The 17,241-nt window shown below is 40.9% G+C and overlaps 1 protein-coding gene and 1 non-coding gene across 2 annotated transcripts in view; one reads left to right on the forward strand and one right to left on the reverse strand.

Moving 5' to 3' along the window:
• Nucleotides 1-4,573: 4,573 nt before the first annotated feature.
• Nucleotides 4,574-4,646, reverse strand: Trnar-acg. The gene has a single exon. It is a non-coding gene; the product is annotated as a tRNA-Arg (tRNA).
• Nucleotides 4,647-4,917: 271 nt separating this feature from the next.
• Sacm1l (SAC1 like phosphatidylinositide phosphatase) overlaps nt 4,918-17,241 on the forward strand; it is a 62,982-nt gene continuing 50,658 nt past the window's right edge. Inside the window, exon 1 of the mRNA XM_029481841.1 lies at nt 4,918-5,081. Within this exon, the coding sequence (XP_029337701.1) occupies nt 5,050-5,081 (32 nt within the window). The 5' untranslated portion in view covers nt 4,918-5,049. The remainder of the gene's footprint in view (nt 5,082-17,241) is intronic.

A 17,241-nucleotide genomic window follows, 5' to 3' on the forward strand; every position in this document is an offset into this window, starting at 1 on the left:
AAATACTAGGAGTGGTGCAGACTTATAATACACATACTCAAAAAAAAATGAGGTAGACAGAAACTGAGAAAAATCACCTCATCTTTGACCTTCACATGCATATGTACACATGTGCATATGCACACACACAGGTACATATGTGCACATGCATACACACATGTACATATGTGCACATGCACACACATGTACATATGTGCACATGCACACACATGAGAATGCCGAATCCTGTCTGAATTACTCTCCATCGTTCAGTCTCATTGGATGTTCAAGGAAGCCTTAGTTAACTGGTGAAGAAAGGGCAAACTTTTGAGTTTTTACCTGTTTAGAGAGCCTGAGAAGGAGCCCTCTGAAGGCCAACTGGAAGTATCCTCTTACTAAAGCCTTATGAAGCAGGCTACAAATTAAATACCACTTTATAAAAGAGATGGGGCTGGAGAGATGGCTCAGCCCGTTAAGATGGCTCACAACCATCTATAAGGGGATCTGGTGCCCTCTTCTGGCCTGAGGATGTATATGCAGCAGAGCACTCATACATTAATTTTTTTTTTTTTTTTTTAAGATGATGAACTATCTTTTTTTTAAAAGAGAGATGAACTATCCAGTGAACTGAGACCTGGTGAGTTGAAGGATAATCAGGGATAGAAATGAAGTGACATACCTAAAAACATGCGACCACCTTCCTGCCCACTGTGGGGTCCTTTGGGAATCCTCTCAGCCTCTATTTGGCCTGCTTTAGAATCAGGAGCTCATGACCTTAAGCAACTTTAATTTCCTTTTCTGGAGAAATTGGATGTAGTAAGAATTTTGTAATTAAAAAAAAACACTCAAAGGGAATGTTTTCATTTTAATCCCAGATGTGGGGATATAGGGGTGCTTCTTATCAGGTGACTATGTGCCTTGTAGTCTAGCAGAGGCATGATGTTACCAGCAGCAGATAGCTTCTCCAATTCTGTGATGTTTGAAGTTCTAGGGGCTTTTCAGAGGGTAGGTAAATGCTAGGGCCCCGAGAGGTGGTGTAGGTTGCTGTTTGGGGATTGGATGCTGTTTAGGGATTGGTTGCTGTCTGGGGATTGGATGCTCTTGGTTGCTGCTCTTTGTGGTTTGTTAAGTAGTCATGTGCAAAGAAGAAATAACAACAAGAAGAAATATAACTTTAATTTTTTAAAATCTTATTTTTAATGGTGGTTTTTAAATCTTTTAACCTCTCTTATAGCCTACCACCCACCAAAGATAGTAGGGGAAAAAAGAAATTAAAAAAGTGGACCTCCACACTGAGCATTGGTGGTGCACACCTGTAATCCCAGCACTTGGGAGGCAGAGGCAGGTGAATTTCTGAGTTCGAGGCCAGCCTGGACTACAGAGTGAGTTCCAGGACAGCCAGGACTGCATAGAGAAACCCTGTCTTGAAAAAAACAAAAAAGAAAAAAAAAGTGGACCTATTTAGAAAAGTTCTTTTGAACAACTCCCGTCTGTGTTGCCTGAAAATTGACAGTTCAGTTCACAGGTTAACAGATAAGGACAGTTCAATCCACTCACAAACACTTCATAGATACACCAATTGTCTAGTTTCATAGAGTCTGGTTAACAGTAATGTTGATACAACCTAACAGAGATATCCAACCTCAGCTTTGACTTGAGTCAACAGGAGAGACCAACAAAAACATCAAGGGAAGTTCTCAGCTGTGCCTCTCTCAGGGAAGCAAAGATCAGCAAAGACTTGAACCCACAAGTGTTACACAGCTAGCTTTACCAGCAAGCCAAGCTGTTTCAGTTACTCTGTCAAGTCCTATTTATACCCTCCAAACATCAAGTGTCCTCCACATGCCTTACCTCAGCAAGGGTCTTCCCTCAGCGTGTGCATCCAATCAGCCTGAGTGCACCTGAGTCCCAACAAATGGAGCTCAACTACACAATATAAGACTGCCCAATATATGTGTGTTGTTAACAAAGACTCTTTCATCACATGTCCTTTCACGTGTTTGTTTTAACAGAACATCCTCTCTCCTATGTCTGCTTTAGTGAAACGTTCTTTCTTGAGTCTGCCTTAGTCTTTCACCTTTGTCCACTTCAAAAAACAAAACAAAACAAACAAAAACACACATAAACACACACAAGAACCACTCTTTTACGTGTTTGCCCCAACAAAACACCATCTAACACAACTGACTCTCAAAAGAACCCTTAAGTTTCCACTTCAAAGACATTAGATGTCCTGATGGCAAACTTGCCCCAACGAGCTCAACACCACTAACCAGCAGGAAGTAGTCTAACGATAATGTAGCCCCTTTCCCCTCTATCCTTTTTTCACCTAACTAGTGTTAAGGGGTTGAAAGGGTAGAAAAAAAGGGGTGGAGAAGGGTGGAAGAAAGAAGAACCTACAAGTTTGGGCTACAATGGGATAACAACTGAATTTACCTTATAAAGTTGTATGGGTTGATTAAATTTATCTAAATAAAATGCTTAGAGAAGCATGAAGTTACTGATCAGTTTGATAAGTTTTAAGAATTGATAATTACAGCAGGATGATAAAGAAGATAAAATGTAAGCAGATTAAGGTAAATTCAAGCACAAATTTTAAAAAGCACTTATATACTAATAGTAAATGTGAATATATGAGTGAAAACTAAACAATTTTAAGGAAAGGGTAAAGAATAAACTGTCAGAAAGACTAATGTGTAACAACCAAAGAGCTCCTATGCTCTTGCAGAAGACCTGAGTTCTGTTTCAAGCACCTGTCTTGGCTGGCTGTACCTAGCTCCATGGGGAATCTCATACTTTTAGTCTCATAAAGCACTTGCACGAGCACACACACAAAGATACACAATGAAAAATAAAATCTTTTCAAGGTCAAGTTTGTGAGAAAAAAAGATTGAATACACCAGGAGAGAATAATCAATAGGCCAAGAAATGAAAGTAAAAAGGAAGTTGTTTTTCACTTATGAAAGCTGTAAAGAAACTATAATTTATATTTGTATGTGGATACTTTATTTATTTTTTTTAAAGATAGGGTCCCCAGATCAACACCTCTCTGTCTCAAATTCTAGAATTTTAGGTATATGCCAGTACATGAGACTTGGATATCTAATTTATATGTTATATGTATTCATAAATATCTAATGTCGATTAGCATGTGTGGAAACATTCTGGTGACAGAGGGTATATTGTTTTAATTTTTCCACAGAGCAATTTGAAAATATGTACCAAAAATCTAAATGCCTATGAGATGGACCTTTAAAGTGTCCACTTATCCACCCAAATAGAACATCTTAAAGCAAAAACTCTTAAACCAGGTGTGGTTGGTGGTGCTTGCTTATAATCTCAGCACCTTGGGAGCTTGAATCAGAGTTCCAAGTCCATTTTCCATAGCCAAGTAAAGGCCAACTGTCTTATATAAGTCAGCCTCAGTCAGTCTCTCTTTCTCTTCCCCTCCCCCCTCGTCACGTACACACATCACACACACCCTTCAAAACAAAACACAAAACAAACAAAACCAAAACCCCTCATTTTTTTTTAAGCGCTAAAACTGTTAACAACGCATATTAATGATCTTAAATCTCAGACAAAAAATTAAAGAGCAAACAAAAAATACTGTTAGCTGGGCAGCAGTGGTGCATGCTTTTATCCCAGTATTCAGGAGGCAGAGGCAGGGATCTCTGAGTTGGAGGCCAGCCTGGTTACAGAGCAAGTTCTAGGACAGTCAAAACTACACAGGGAAACCCGGTCTCGAAAAACAACCCACTATAACTTCATTAAAAGCAAACTAAATCCTCAGAAGTGTAGAAGCCTGGTATGGTATCTTGTACCTTAATTCCAGCACTCTGGAAAGCAAAGGCAACCATCTGGCCTGGTATATATCCAGCAGTAAGGACTGCAGGAGTGAGCCACACCCCTTGGCCCCTGGTCTAATTCTGCCCCCAATAATTTCCTTTATTTGATACAGTTTTAACAAACTCTTGGGGAGTGGGGTATGTTTTCTAGGACAACTTAAATCATGGAGTGACTGGTTAATGAATAGGCTGAGCCCCGCTCTCCGATCCACCTTCGTCACATCTGTTTCTGGCTATCTCAGGTCTTACGTAAAATGCTCATGTACTCGGTTTTCTGGGCCTTTTACTGCGAAATCCCCGAATTTTTAAGGTTTCCTTGTGCAGTGGAGGCTAGGTTGGCTTTGCAAGCGGAGCTAGCCAAGGCCGCTGTACCAGTCTTGAAGAGCAGAAGCTACGCCCTTCTCATGTCAGCGCCGCCTGTGTTCTACCTGCTAGGAGCTTTCGGTGAGATTATTCCGTCATCGGGTGGGAAGACATTGGCCACGCATGTCCCTGTCCCTGATTGCAAACCTCCACTCTCAAGAGTGTTTTCGTAAGTGTACGTTTCCAGACTCCTTCGCAATTTTAAGAACAAGGGAGCTGGGAAACTTGCAAACCGTTTTAGATAACTCCGGGTTTCAAATACAGCTAAGAAGGTATTATTTTTCGCAAAGCAACATTAAAATGTAAGACATTTGACCTTGACAATCTAGCTATGATCCTTTTCAAGCAGGCCTTGCAAGGTTCAGAAAAAAGTTCGCACATGTCGAGCCAGCCAGGAGTCGAACCTAGAATCTTCTGATCCGTAGTCAGACGCGTTATCCATTGCGCCACTGGCCCAGTGCTGGGGAGGCCTTCTCCACGATAAGTGATCTCCAATTACACAGCTTCAATATGCTTCCTGCTTCTAACTTCAGTCTGGTCGGTTTGTTGAATGTCACGACTCAGCGCAAAGCTACCGGGACTCCGCCTTTCTCTGCAACGCGTTACACCAATCCCCAGAGGCGACGTCACGGCGTTCTTTGGTCTGCTCCAATCCGCGCATCGGAGGCGTGCCTCTCAGGTCCCGGCTGGCTCACTGGTTTGTCCGCCGCCGGCTCCCGTGCTCGCCCGAGAGGCGGACCCGGGAGGGGGTGGGGCCAGGCTGAGGCTCCTTGACCACCGCACCTGGGGAGCGGTCGCAGCGGAGCCGGGGTGGTATCGGGGTACACTGCAGGTGGAGCGAAGAGGAGGAAGGTGCACGATGGCGGCCGCAGCCTACGAGCATCTGAAGCTGTGAGTCCCGCGGGCTGCGGCCGCTGACAGGAAGGGCTGAGGGGCAAGTGGGCGCCTAGGCCCGGGCGTGTGCGGCCCGCACCGGCCAAGCTCGCGGGCTGGGCTTTCTCCGTCCAGCCTGGCTGCAGCGTAGGCCGGTGTCCCGCAGCCTCGCCCGCCGCTGGGCCTGGCGCGGTGAGCCGAGCCGGAGCCCGCAGCACCAGAGGCTGCAGCCAACTTTCCCTGGGTGGCCTCCGGGAGAGGCCTTTTTGACCTGGCGTGCTCTGACGTCCGCCGGCAGAGCTAACCTTTTTTCTTGGTTTCAGGCTTTCTGGGCCTGGGAGTCTCAATGATGGGTCCTTCTTAGGGCTCAGCAATAATTTAGTCAGATGTCCTAAGGGCCAGTCGAATTTACTGTGCCTATTCCAACAGACTGCGTTGACAGCTACAGTAGTCTCGCCTCTAGTTTTGGCGTAGCAATGTTTTGGCAAAGCTAGGACTTGAGATTTTGAGACCCAGCCTCTGGATGTTTAGAGGTGCAAAAAATAGACATTTATAAGCTCTTTGGCTCGTCCTGGGTTAAAGGGGATGGGGGATAATTTCTCTTGTGTTACCCTCAGCACCTACACTCCTTGTTTGTGAATAACTTCGCCCTAACCGCTTTAATAATTTACCACGGTCTGGGAATGCCTTTAGTAGCAGAAGCAAATATAACTTTCGAAAAGCCAAGTTAAAATATCCTGTTAATTAGATATAGACATCCCAGTTCGTTTGCAGGAAACAAATGTAGTTTGGGTACTCCCAGTGAATAACAGAAGGTGTAAAGTTATGAGTCTAGAATTTGGAGGGAGGCCACACTTGTCATGTTTTGCTTGTGTTCACCCTTTGTGCCTCTTCTGCTTGCTACATACAGTTCTCTTTGAAAAGCCCAGTGTCACCCTTCCTTCCACATTTCTTTTAATTAGTTTTCCTTTGTAAAGTGAATAATCACCTTATTGGTGACAGTTGAAGCAAAGTGTACTTACTGGTCTATGTTCGGCCTGAGTCACATGTCCTTTACTGGCAAATTAGGTTATTGTCCACCTGATAGTTGTTGAAGGGCTGAACATGATCTTACACTAGGTCTCAGATGTGTTTAAGCAATTTGGAGTCTTGCCTTGAAGTAGCTCGGCTTTCGGTTACAGGATATTGTTGAGTTTTCCTGCATAATAGAATAATTGAGATGGATAACTTGAGAATTAGGAAGATTATTTTTGAGCTGCCCAGGCACTGAGTTTCACCAGGCCAGACCTCAATACAGGCAGGCATCCTTCTTGATTCCTGGGCAGGTTATTCAACCTCTGTGAATAATTTTTTTTATATATAAAATTAAAAAATAAGAGTGTTCATACTTCATCCTTACCATCCTTTCCAGTCCAGACTTCACTACAGGCAGACACCATTTTATGTGTACACAGAAGAGAAGGGAATTTATCCTTTAGAAGTAGAAATGATGGTTTTGTAATGAAGTGGAAACTATGAGTCTGGGGTTATATGGACATTCATATCAGTCTTTAGGGTTTGGATGTTTCTATAAATGTGAAGATAGAACTTGATTGCAAGTGTTTCTTTAGCAGGGAGTTTGTGAGTTAGAATCTGTTTTCACCCCTCCCCCCTTTTTTTAGCCATTCTATTTAAACTTTTAAATATAACCCATGGGCAAAGAATATTCTGTTTTAGAGGTACTTGTAGGCTGAATTAGTTGCTGAACTATCTAAGAATGGTGGGACTTTTAAAAATTCCTAAAAAGAGCCATATGTGAAATTACTTTGCTGGGTGATGGTGGCGCTTGACTTTAATCTAAACCAGCACCCAAGAGGCAGAGGCAGTGGGTCTCAGGCAGCCTGGTCTTGAGTGAGTTTCAGGACAGCCATGGGTACACAGAGAAACCCTGTCTCAGAGAACGGAAAGTTACTTTATTGTAGATGTATTGGTATATAACTTCCCGAAGTGTTGAAGTGCTTGGATATTAAATGACAACTTCTTGCACCATGTCACACACTTTCTTCAGCTTATCTCTGCCTTGTTAAAATCCCACCTTTTAGACGTTCTCTGCTCACCCTCCAGTTCCCAGTTACAATTCCACTTCTACTCTACTGACTACAGGTTTGAGCCCACATTTTTTAACTACCTGAATTCTAAGTTCTTTATAATTTTGTAACTTTACTGCCTGTAAACCATGCTAGAGGTTGTGGCTCCTCTTCTAACTTCAGTCTTGGGTTTGTATTTATTTATCTTTCTGCCAGAGGGCTTTCTCTGTCTCTCCTGTCTACGTGCTGGTCACATCTGGAGTAAGGAAGAGAGGTCTCAGGTAGTTTAGTCAGAACAGACGTGGATAAACTTCTTAACGTTCCTACTAGCTTTGTGTCCTGGGCAGGATATTCAGCTTCTGTGAATAATTGTTTTATTTTGAAAATGAGCATTTATACTTTATAAGGTTTGTAGATAAAGTGTTCAGAGTATCTCGTTGATGCCTTCTCTGAGAATCTTGTTTCCCTTCATTGACTTCTTTATGGTTTTTGAAGCCAAAAAGTAAGGATTTATTGTCATACTGTTTGGGCACCAAATATCCATACAATTTACACATTCTGTTTACTCTTAGACAAGAGGACTGAAAGCTAGAATGACCAATACAGAGTACTGTTTGAACTAGAGATATAATAGTTACATATGCTTTGCTTGAATGCATCTAAAAGTGATCAATAGCTTAATGTTGACTTCTCTCTAATCCTCTTCAGTACTTACCATGAGCCTCTGATGAGCATCTACTCCATAATCTCCAGAGAAAATGAGTTTTTCAGTATAGAACTGTTCAAGAAGAACAGATTCTGGGGTAATGTGGCTGTGTTCTTTAGAAGCAGCTAGGGGTGAGGTGCCTGCATGTACATTATTGTCAGTGCTTCTGTGAAGTCATAGGTTGATTTATAGTCTGCCCTCATTGAAGAGTGTCACATGGTATCCTGGTCAGATAAGTTACACATTAAGCATAGCAGAGTCTCTGTGTTACATATACTTTTACTATATATATATATATATATATATATATATATATATACATACATACATCAGCACACAAAAGCAACTCTGAGGTTGCTAGTGGCAGTTGAAACAGTCTTGTGTGGTCTGTTTATTTTGTTTTATTGTTGTTGTTTTCAGAAGTAAACTACTACCTCAATCAGTATCTAATAAACATGTTGAGAAAATAAGCCATTCCTCGTATCAGTGGGATAAACTCCTTGTACCTCTTGCTGTGTTTGGGTCCCTTGGCCTTGTGCTGCAGAGGTGAAATGTCCCTGGATCATGTCCGAGGTTTTGTCTTTTACTGTCTGAACGGTTCCATCTGCTTGACTGTACTGTGTGGGTTCAGAACTCATTTGGGCATAACAACTAAGTGTCTTTCCAGATCAGTATAATAAAGAGTGATGTGCAATTAAAAAAAAAAGGCATAGCAGAGTCAACCTTGAAACAGTTAGCCAAGGGTCCAGTGATCTTTCCATTACACTGCATTATTCAAGTGACCTTTTCTTCTCTTATCAGATTGCTTTCTCTTTACTCTGGACATCCAGGTGTAAAACTGTGTTACTCGTAAGAGAAAACAGTTGACACATGGGTTTTTCATATAGAAAACAGAATTTAGGTGGTTTTGTTGTTTTAAAAGACTACTACCCAGGGTGGCTTGGATTCATAATTCTTCTGCCCCACCATTTTCAAGTGCTAGGATTATAGATATTGGTCAACATGCCTAGCTAGCTTTTTTAAGCTACTTGCATAAGCATGAATAATGTTAGACACAATCTGAAATGGCAAAAATAGAAAAATGCATTATAGGAAAAAATGTACCACCCTTCAAAATGTCAGCCAAAACAAAATGTAAGGCAAAGACTACTTTTAGGTGTATCTAGCTTTTTGACATTGTAAAATGTCTTAATCATCTACAGAGTTCACACTTGAGAACCGTGCTGTCGAGTTGCACAAAAAGAAAAAGCACCAAACAAACAAAAAAACAAACCTATAAAAATGTGCTAGGTAAGCTTATGGTTGTGTATCAGGCTGCGTTCATAGCTTTCCCAACCACATGCAGATCACATGCTGAACATGTTTATTACATACTGAATCAGGTGGTCATTTACTTCTGAAAACTACAACGACAACAACAACAACAAAAAAGCAAACCCCTCAACCCCTCCATTTTCTGAGCTGGCGAGACGGCTCGATGCTAAAGAGCACTTGCTGCTTTTCCAGAGGACCTGAGTTCAGTTCCCATCTCCCACAGTGGGTAGCACACAACTGCCTTTATCTCCAGTTCAAGGGAGCCAAAGCTGCCTTCTGGACTCTACAGGCACAGTCATTCATTTATTCACCCATTTATTGACTCGTTCATTCTCACACACATTGTCTCTCTCTGTTTCTCTCTGTCTCTCTGTCTCTCTGTCTCTCTGTCTCTGTCTCTGTCTCTGTCTCTCTCTCTCTCGCTCACACACACACACACACACACACACACACACACACACGGCACCTTCATTCACTTACACATACACTCATATTTGAATAATAATACTAAAGCAAAAATCTTTTTAAAAGAAGTATCTATAACTTCAGGGAAAAAGAAAAAGACTGTTCCTCAGGAATTTGCCTTCCTTAAACACTATTCTGGTAGCTGCAGAGTCAGGAGAAATGTGAGGCTTTCCCAGACTGCATTGAACTTATATACAATGTGTCTTGTACAGTGCACACTCAGTGTACTCATATAGCGTTGCATGGTGGGAAGGTTTTTTTCATGAAATAAGGCACAGATGCTAGGGATTTGTGTCCAGGGAGGCATTAGTTAGGTGGAAGTTCATAATAAAGAGTCCTATTTGAGAAAGGGTCTCCTGAAGCCAGGTTCCTTTCAACTTGAGGATGACTTGAATTCTCTCCTGATCTGTCTGTCTGTCTCTTAGAGATACTAGGATTGCTGGACTGCCACACTGACTGCACAGAGGTTTTGAAGAGTTAGGATCTGAGGCAAGTGCTGGTGACACACATCTTTAATCCTAGCACTGGGGAGGCAAAGCCAGGCAGATCTCTGAGTTTGAGGCCAGCCTGGTCTACAGAGTGAGTTCCAGGACAGCCAGGGCAACACAGAGAAACCCTGTCTCGAAAAAAACCAAGCAAACAAAAACAAAGGAAGAGTTAAGATCTGATTTGGAGGAGTCTGACTGTTAGTGGGTTTTGAGGTCTATAGGAATAGATAGGATGGAAGTTTTGAAGAAGGTAGAATTGGCATGAATTAGCTTTCTATAGACACTGGCTGGTGTGGGGATTGTGTTGGGTTTCTGGTGAACCTGTGTAGTAAGGAGAGACACTCCTTGAGAGACTGAGATGACACTGCTGGAATCCAAAGGAAGGTTGAGTAAACACCTTCAGCATGTGGTATATATACTGAGGCCAGAGGGCCCTTTATATTTGAGTTCTTCCCCCTAATCAAACTTAGTAAAATATTGTCTCTCTTTCCCCAGATATAGGTTAAACATTTTAAGACCTTAATTTTTTAAAGGTTTCTGAAGAAGTATGTTGCTACAGTTTCATGATACAACAGTCATATTTCTATATAAATAGTAATTTTTCCATTCATTCACTTTACATCCCAATCACAGCCCCTCCCAGTCCCCACCCTCTACAAATAGTATCTTTTAGCTGTTAATATACTTGAAAAAATGTGCCATCTTAACTATATGTGTTCAGTTCTTGCAAAACTACAGCTCTGTGCTCCTTAAATGACTCTCTGTTCCTCCATTCCTTCCCACCCTGGCAACCACCATTCTTGTATTCCTGTGGATTTAACTTGTCATTCCAGGTGCCTCATTTAAGTGAGCTCACTATTTTTCCTTTTGTGACTAGTTTGTTTCAGTCCTATAAAGCTTCAAAGTTCAACCATCTTGTAGCATGTGTCAGAATTTTGGTTTTTTGAAGACTGACTAGCACACCATTCATGGTGGATAGTTTCATATTGCACTGCAGTATAAAGCACATTCTGTGGGGACATTCTGTGAAATGCATCTTTAGACAAGTTTCATCATACTGTGAACGTCAGAATGTGCTTCTGCCAGACCAGATGGCATAGCCTATCACACACTAACCATAGGGTATCTGCTATTGTACAATAATCCATAGCTGACCAGAATGTTATATAGTGTGCACATGTGGCACATGCTTTGTAGTCCTAACCCTTGGGAGGAGAAAACAAGAGTAGAAGGAGTTCAAGGATAGCTTCAGTTATTTATCCATCATGAGACTCTCAAAACACCAACACCAAATGAATTAAACAAAAATGTTATGCAGTATGTGACTGCCATGTACCACATTTTATCCAGTGATGGATGGGCATTTAGGTTGGTTCCATATTTTTGGCTATTACGATTGAAGCTGTTTTAAATGTGGGTATAGCAAATCATCTTCTTTAGCTTCTTCCTTCCTTCCTTCCTTTTTTTTTTTTTTTTTTTTTAAGATAGGTTGTCTCTGTGTAGCCCTGGCTGTCCTGGAACTTACAGTATAGACCAGGCTGGTCTCAAACTCTGAGATCCTCTTGCCTCTGCTTCCCAAGTGCTAGGATTAAAAGTATGTCTCACTACTGCCTGACTTCTTTTAGTTATTTTTAACACATATACAAAAGTAGACTTGCTGCCCAGCTTGGTGGCCATGCCTTTAACCCAAAACTGGTGAGGCAGAGGCAATTATGAATTAGAGACAAGCTTGGTCTACATAGCAAGTTCCAAGAAGCCAGAGCTCCATAGTGAGACCCTGTTTCAAAAATAAAATAAAATAAAACAAAATGTCAGGGGATTGCTAGGTCATGTGACAACTCTAATTTTAGATTTTTGAAAGACTGACATTGGCTGGACCATTTTACTGTCCCACTAGGAAAGCACCAAGATTCTAATTTTGTGACATCTTTGCCAACACTTTTTTTCTGTTTTTCTCTTCTTGGCAATAACCATTTTAATGAGTGAGAAATTGGCTGGTAGTAATACACATAAAGTAGGTTAATTCTGCACATTTTTCTTTAAACCATGCAGCAGAAAGTGCAACTTTGTGTACTTCAGGGACAGCAGTTTGGGCAGTAACATAACACTGCCTACCCTTATTGTGATTTGTCAGGATTTTGAAAGGTCAGCTGTGGCCTGAAATAGAATGTGTATGTTGCACAGGATGTAAAGTTATATTTTCAGATACTAGAAAATCACAATGGAAGAAAATGATAATGATCTTGATGCTTACAGTGTGAAACCACTTTTCTTTAAATTTAGCAAGATCAATAAAAGTATTTTTTTGTAATTTGGAATTTTTTTCATCAATTTTTGATGATGAAAAATTTGACATTGCAATGTTTCTATGAGTTTTTTTTGTTTTGGTTTGGTTTTTTTGTTTCGTTTTTTAAATTATTGCAAAAAAAGTCTCTAAGTTAATTGTTACAGTCTTGTGTTGGGTCACATAGTAACTAGCTATCTTGAGATACATGTGTGCCACAGATCTGATAGATTCTTTATCTTGTTTTCCATGAAGCCTAATCATTTTTGTGTATTTGCCAGTTGAGAGTGCAGAGTAACCTGATGATAGGAACCTTAATTTGAGGAAAAAATCCTGGCAGAACTTGGCTCTAGTCATACTTTTTTAAAAATTAAGTTTCTCATTTAAAAACAAAATTTCACATTAGAGATGATACTAAGGGAGGAGATAGGGAGAGAAAGGGAAGGGAAGGGAAGAAAGAAGAAAGATGAAAAAAAAAAAAGAGTAGACTTGTTTGAGATGTGAAGCCCACTGTTTAGCTTTGTCCTGAATGACCTAGAAGTCTTATCTTAAATCACAGTTTGATTTCTGAGTATATTAAATAAACATTGTTATATTACTAGTAAGATTTTTTAGGCTAGGATAAAAGAAAACATTTAAAATGGTTTACTCTGCCATAAGCCAATAAAAACATCCAGTAAAGACCTCATAAAAGAAAATAATGCAGATGTTTGCTGACTAAACATTCGCTGCCACCCTCCCCCACAAAAGGATTCAACTTTTACCTTTCTTCTCCTATGAGAAAAACCAAGCCAGATAGATTCAGGCCAGTGCCTTTGTCTGCAGAGTGGCTATAGGTGAAGACTTAAAATAAAACATCAGTAAAAATTACATCGCAGTTAGTTAGTTAGTTTTGACTATAAGTACTTGATTTTTAAAAAATCTCATCAGCAGCCGGGCGTGGTGGCGCACGCCTTTAATCCCAGCACTCGGGAGGCAGAGGCAGGCGGATTTCTGAGTTCGAGGCCAGCCTGGTCTACAANCTGGTCTACAAAGTGAGTTCCAGAACAGCTAGGGCTATACAGAGAAACCCTGTCTCGAAAAACCAAAAAAAAAAAAAAAAAAAAAAAAAAAAAAATCTCATCAGCTTTTGAAATGAAGTCTAGGGAACATAAAAACTTACAGGACAAACTTTACTACATAAGGCAACTATATCTCAGATCAGGGTTAAGTCCAGTTAATGAGTAGTAGGAAATGAACAGCAGGAAGGAAGACAGCAAAGCAAATGACACTGCTTCTGTGACTCGTAGGATTCTAAGTCATGGTCCCTGCCTGTAGAAACGCCAGTTAGCTGACATCATTGTTTGTAGGCCAAGCCTAGGTAGCATTTTTAATTAAGCAAACTTTTATTGATACATTTCACCTGATTAAAGTCCAACACCAATAAGCAAATATGGCCCTAATACTTCCCAACCTCTCAAACAGTAGACTAGACCACTGTTTATCTTGAGACTCCCTTCCTCTTGCACAGTAGAGTGGACCATTTGTCAATTTTTGCATCTAGGCTTTCTTCCATACAAATTGGTGCAAGTTTTCAATACTCAATTTTTTTTTTTTAAGGCAGGGCCTCACTGTGTAGCCTGGCTCGTGTGGAACTCACTATGTAGATCAGGCTGCCCTCAAACTCATAGAGATCCTCCTGCCTATGCCTTTTGAGTGCTGGGATTAAGGGCATGTGCCACCATACCAGGCCCAACCTTACTTGATTTAAACCAGGTAGATTTTGTGTTCACAACCCTAAACATGTGTTTTGTTTATAAATAAGAAATAAGAGAGAATATTTTTGGTGATATTATCATAGTAGTTGCAGGGCAGTATCTATCGTTTGATCTCTGAGATTACATATTGAATAATCATTGTTGTATTACTAATGACAGGAAAATGCCACTGGAGACTTGGGGAGCCTAATGTTGCTAACAATACGAGGCAGCACGGTAGTGTGGTGTTTCTTATTTATCTCACCAAGTGAGCCCAAGAAGGAGCATTTTTGCCAACCACAGCAGACCTTTCTATAAATGGTCTCTGTTCACATCTGTTCTGCCACTGTTTATTTTGCATGGATCACAACAGTAGCTCTCTGCTCGTAATTAAAAAAGTGTCTCTCCCCACCACCTCCACTCTGAATGGAAGTAATACATGAAAAGTCCCCTGCAAGTTGCTTGAAACCAATTTGGCAGGGACTACTACTTTGGTAGCCAGAGCAAGCAGTTGTGGGCCTAATGTAGCTTCCCTAAAATGTCCAGGGAGTTTTCAAAATGGTCAGTGCTGCTATAAGGGTTTTTCTGATGGCTGATTAACTGGCATAGCAGTTTTTTGTTTGTTTTGCTGTTGTTGTTGTTGTTGGTTGGTTGGTTTGGTTTTTAATTCTTTGTTCTCAAGACAGCCAGAGCAGCAAGTGAGAGTCACTGCAACTGGCAATTAGAAAGTCGGATTCCCTCCCTTCCCCAGCATCTTTGCTTGTTTACAGAAGATGTGCTTAGGGAAGAAACAAAAACTTAACGGTTTTATCATTAACAGTGAGTAAAAGAGATTGTGCTTTAGCAATGGTTAGCATATCTGTAGTGTCCCAGGGAGAGGTACCCTAACCCTCATTTGGCTACTTGTGGGCACATTCTGGCCAAGGCTTAAGGTGAATGTTAATTGAGTTCTGTAGGAAAAACTTTTATATTGTGTTGTTCTATTGCTGCTTTACCAAATTATTATAAACTTCGAGATTTAAAGCAATACAAATATCCTGGTTAGTTAGTTTGCTTTTTGTCAACTTACACAAGCTGGAGTCACTGGGGAGGTGGAAATTCAGTTGAGAAAATACTTCCACCAGAATGTTTTGTTAAGTAAGTCTGTGGGGCATTTTCTTGATTAATTATTGATGTGGGATACCCAGCCCACTGTGGTCAGTGCCACCTCTGGGCAGCTGGTTCAGAGTAGAGTAAGAAAGCAGGCTGAGCAAGCCAAAAAGCAGCTTTCCTCCATAGCACATGTTTGAGTTTCTACCTTCAGCCCCTCCTGCCGTGGCTTCCTCTGGTGATGGACTGTAACTTATAAACCAGATAAGTCTTTTCTTCCTTAGGTTGCTTTTGGTCATCTTGCTTTGTCCCAGTAATAGAAAGCAAACAGCATATATTATCTAACAGCTAAGATATCAGCAGGCCTGTGTTTAGGAGGCTGACGGAAGAATTAATTTCCAGGCTCATTCACATTGTTGACCAAGTCTGGTTACTTGTGGTAGAGAAGCCAGTGTCCCATTTCTTTAGGCTGTCAGCCTGAGATCAGTCTTAGTTTTAACAGTGCCTCTCTTGTGCTTGTATCCTAACTCTTGTACCTTAGGGGGCATCAGTTGCTGGTTAAACCTTTCTCAGGATGGGACTCTCTTTCCCCTCTGCCACTTTCCGACTGGTTTTTGTCTTCTGCTTTTAGAGCTGGCATGATCATACTGGCTCTACTCCTACCACCTGAGACTTATTTCCTCCTTTTAAGGGTAATTAAGTCGTCTTAATTCCATCTTTAGGACAGTGCCTACATAATAGGGAATAAGAATGTTAGGGGAACTTAGAATTCTGTTCACCATAGTTACTTTACAACTACCCCCCTCCCCATAAGACTGTTATTTATTACATTTTGTCTGTGGTTTAATTGTTTATAAGCTTTTAGTTGTAAAGATGACTGCCTCCCCCCCACCCCCCCACCCCGCAACAGCAGAGTATAATCTACATCTGCCTTTTAAAAACTGATTCTGTGCTACATTGTTAGAACTAGAGGCCCTTTATTTTTCCTATATTCATAGTTTTATAAATATCAGATTTAAAACAATATTTTTATTTTATGTGCATTGGTATTTTACCCGAATACATGTCTGTGTGAAAGTATAAGATTTCTTGGAACTGGAGTTACAGCTGTAAGCTGCCATGTGGAAGCTGGGAATTGAACCTGGGTTCTTTGGAAGAGCAGCTTTCTTATAGAATCAATGGGCTTGGTCCCTCCCCCATCAGTCACTAATTAAGAAAATGCCTTACAGCCAGATCTTATGGAGGCATTTTCTCAACTCAAGTTCCTTCCTTTTAGATAACTCTAGATTATGTCAAGTTGAATAAAACTAGCCAGCACAGATGCCATTGATCAGTTTTTATAAGTTTTGATTTCCCTTGTAAATAAAGCTCGTAAGCCTGCTTTGATTGGACTGACTGGATGGCTGCTTGCTAGTACTGGGCTGGACTAAATAATTCATTGTTGGTTTTCTTCATAGTAAAGCAGCATAGGCAATGAGCCACATCTTCTCCCTGTGCTTGTTAAAGTCTGGTGAGAAGAGCTTCTTTGTTAATTGATGTGAACCTAACCAGTACCCCGGAGCTCTTGACTCTAGCTGCATATGTATCCATATGTATCACTGGAAAGAGAGGCCCATTGGACACATAAACTTTATATGCCCCAGTACAGGGGAACGACAGGGCCAAAAAAATGGGAATGGGTGGGTACGGAAGTAGGGGGGAGGGTATGGGGGACTTTTGGTATAGCATTGGAAATGTAATTGAGGAAAATACGTAATAAAAAAATATTAAAAATTTTTTAAAAATTGTGGAGTGTCTAGGACACTCAGAGTGAGAGACAAGATAGTCAGTGATAGCACTGGCCACACATGAAAGTATTTCACATGGCTTTTTCAAGTTCTAAGTTTGCTTATGCCTCAGAGAATGCAGTAAGATGTTCGTTCCACAGCACATGTGTTTAAAAGCTTGAAAGACTTCTGGCATGGATGGACTCTAAATGATGAGGTTTTTTTCAAAACGCCATTGTTGTTTAGAGAGAACACTTTTTTCAA

The sequence above is a fragment of the Mus caroli genome, chromosome 9, assembly GCF_900094665.2.
Source record: "Mus caroli chromosome 9, CAROLI_EIJ_v1.1, whole genome shotgun sequence".
In the NCBI taxonomy this organism is placed as follows: Eukaryota; Metazoa; Chordata; class Mammalia; order Rodentia; family Muridae; genus Mus; species Mus caroli.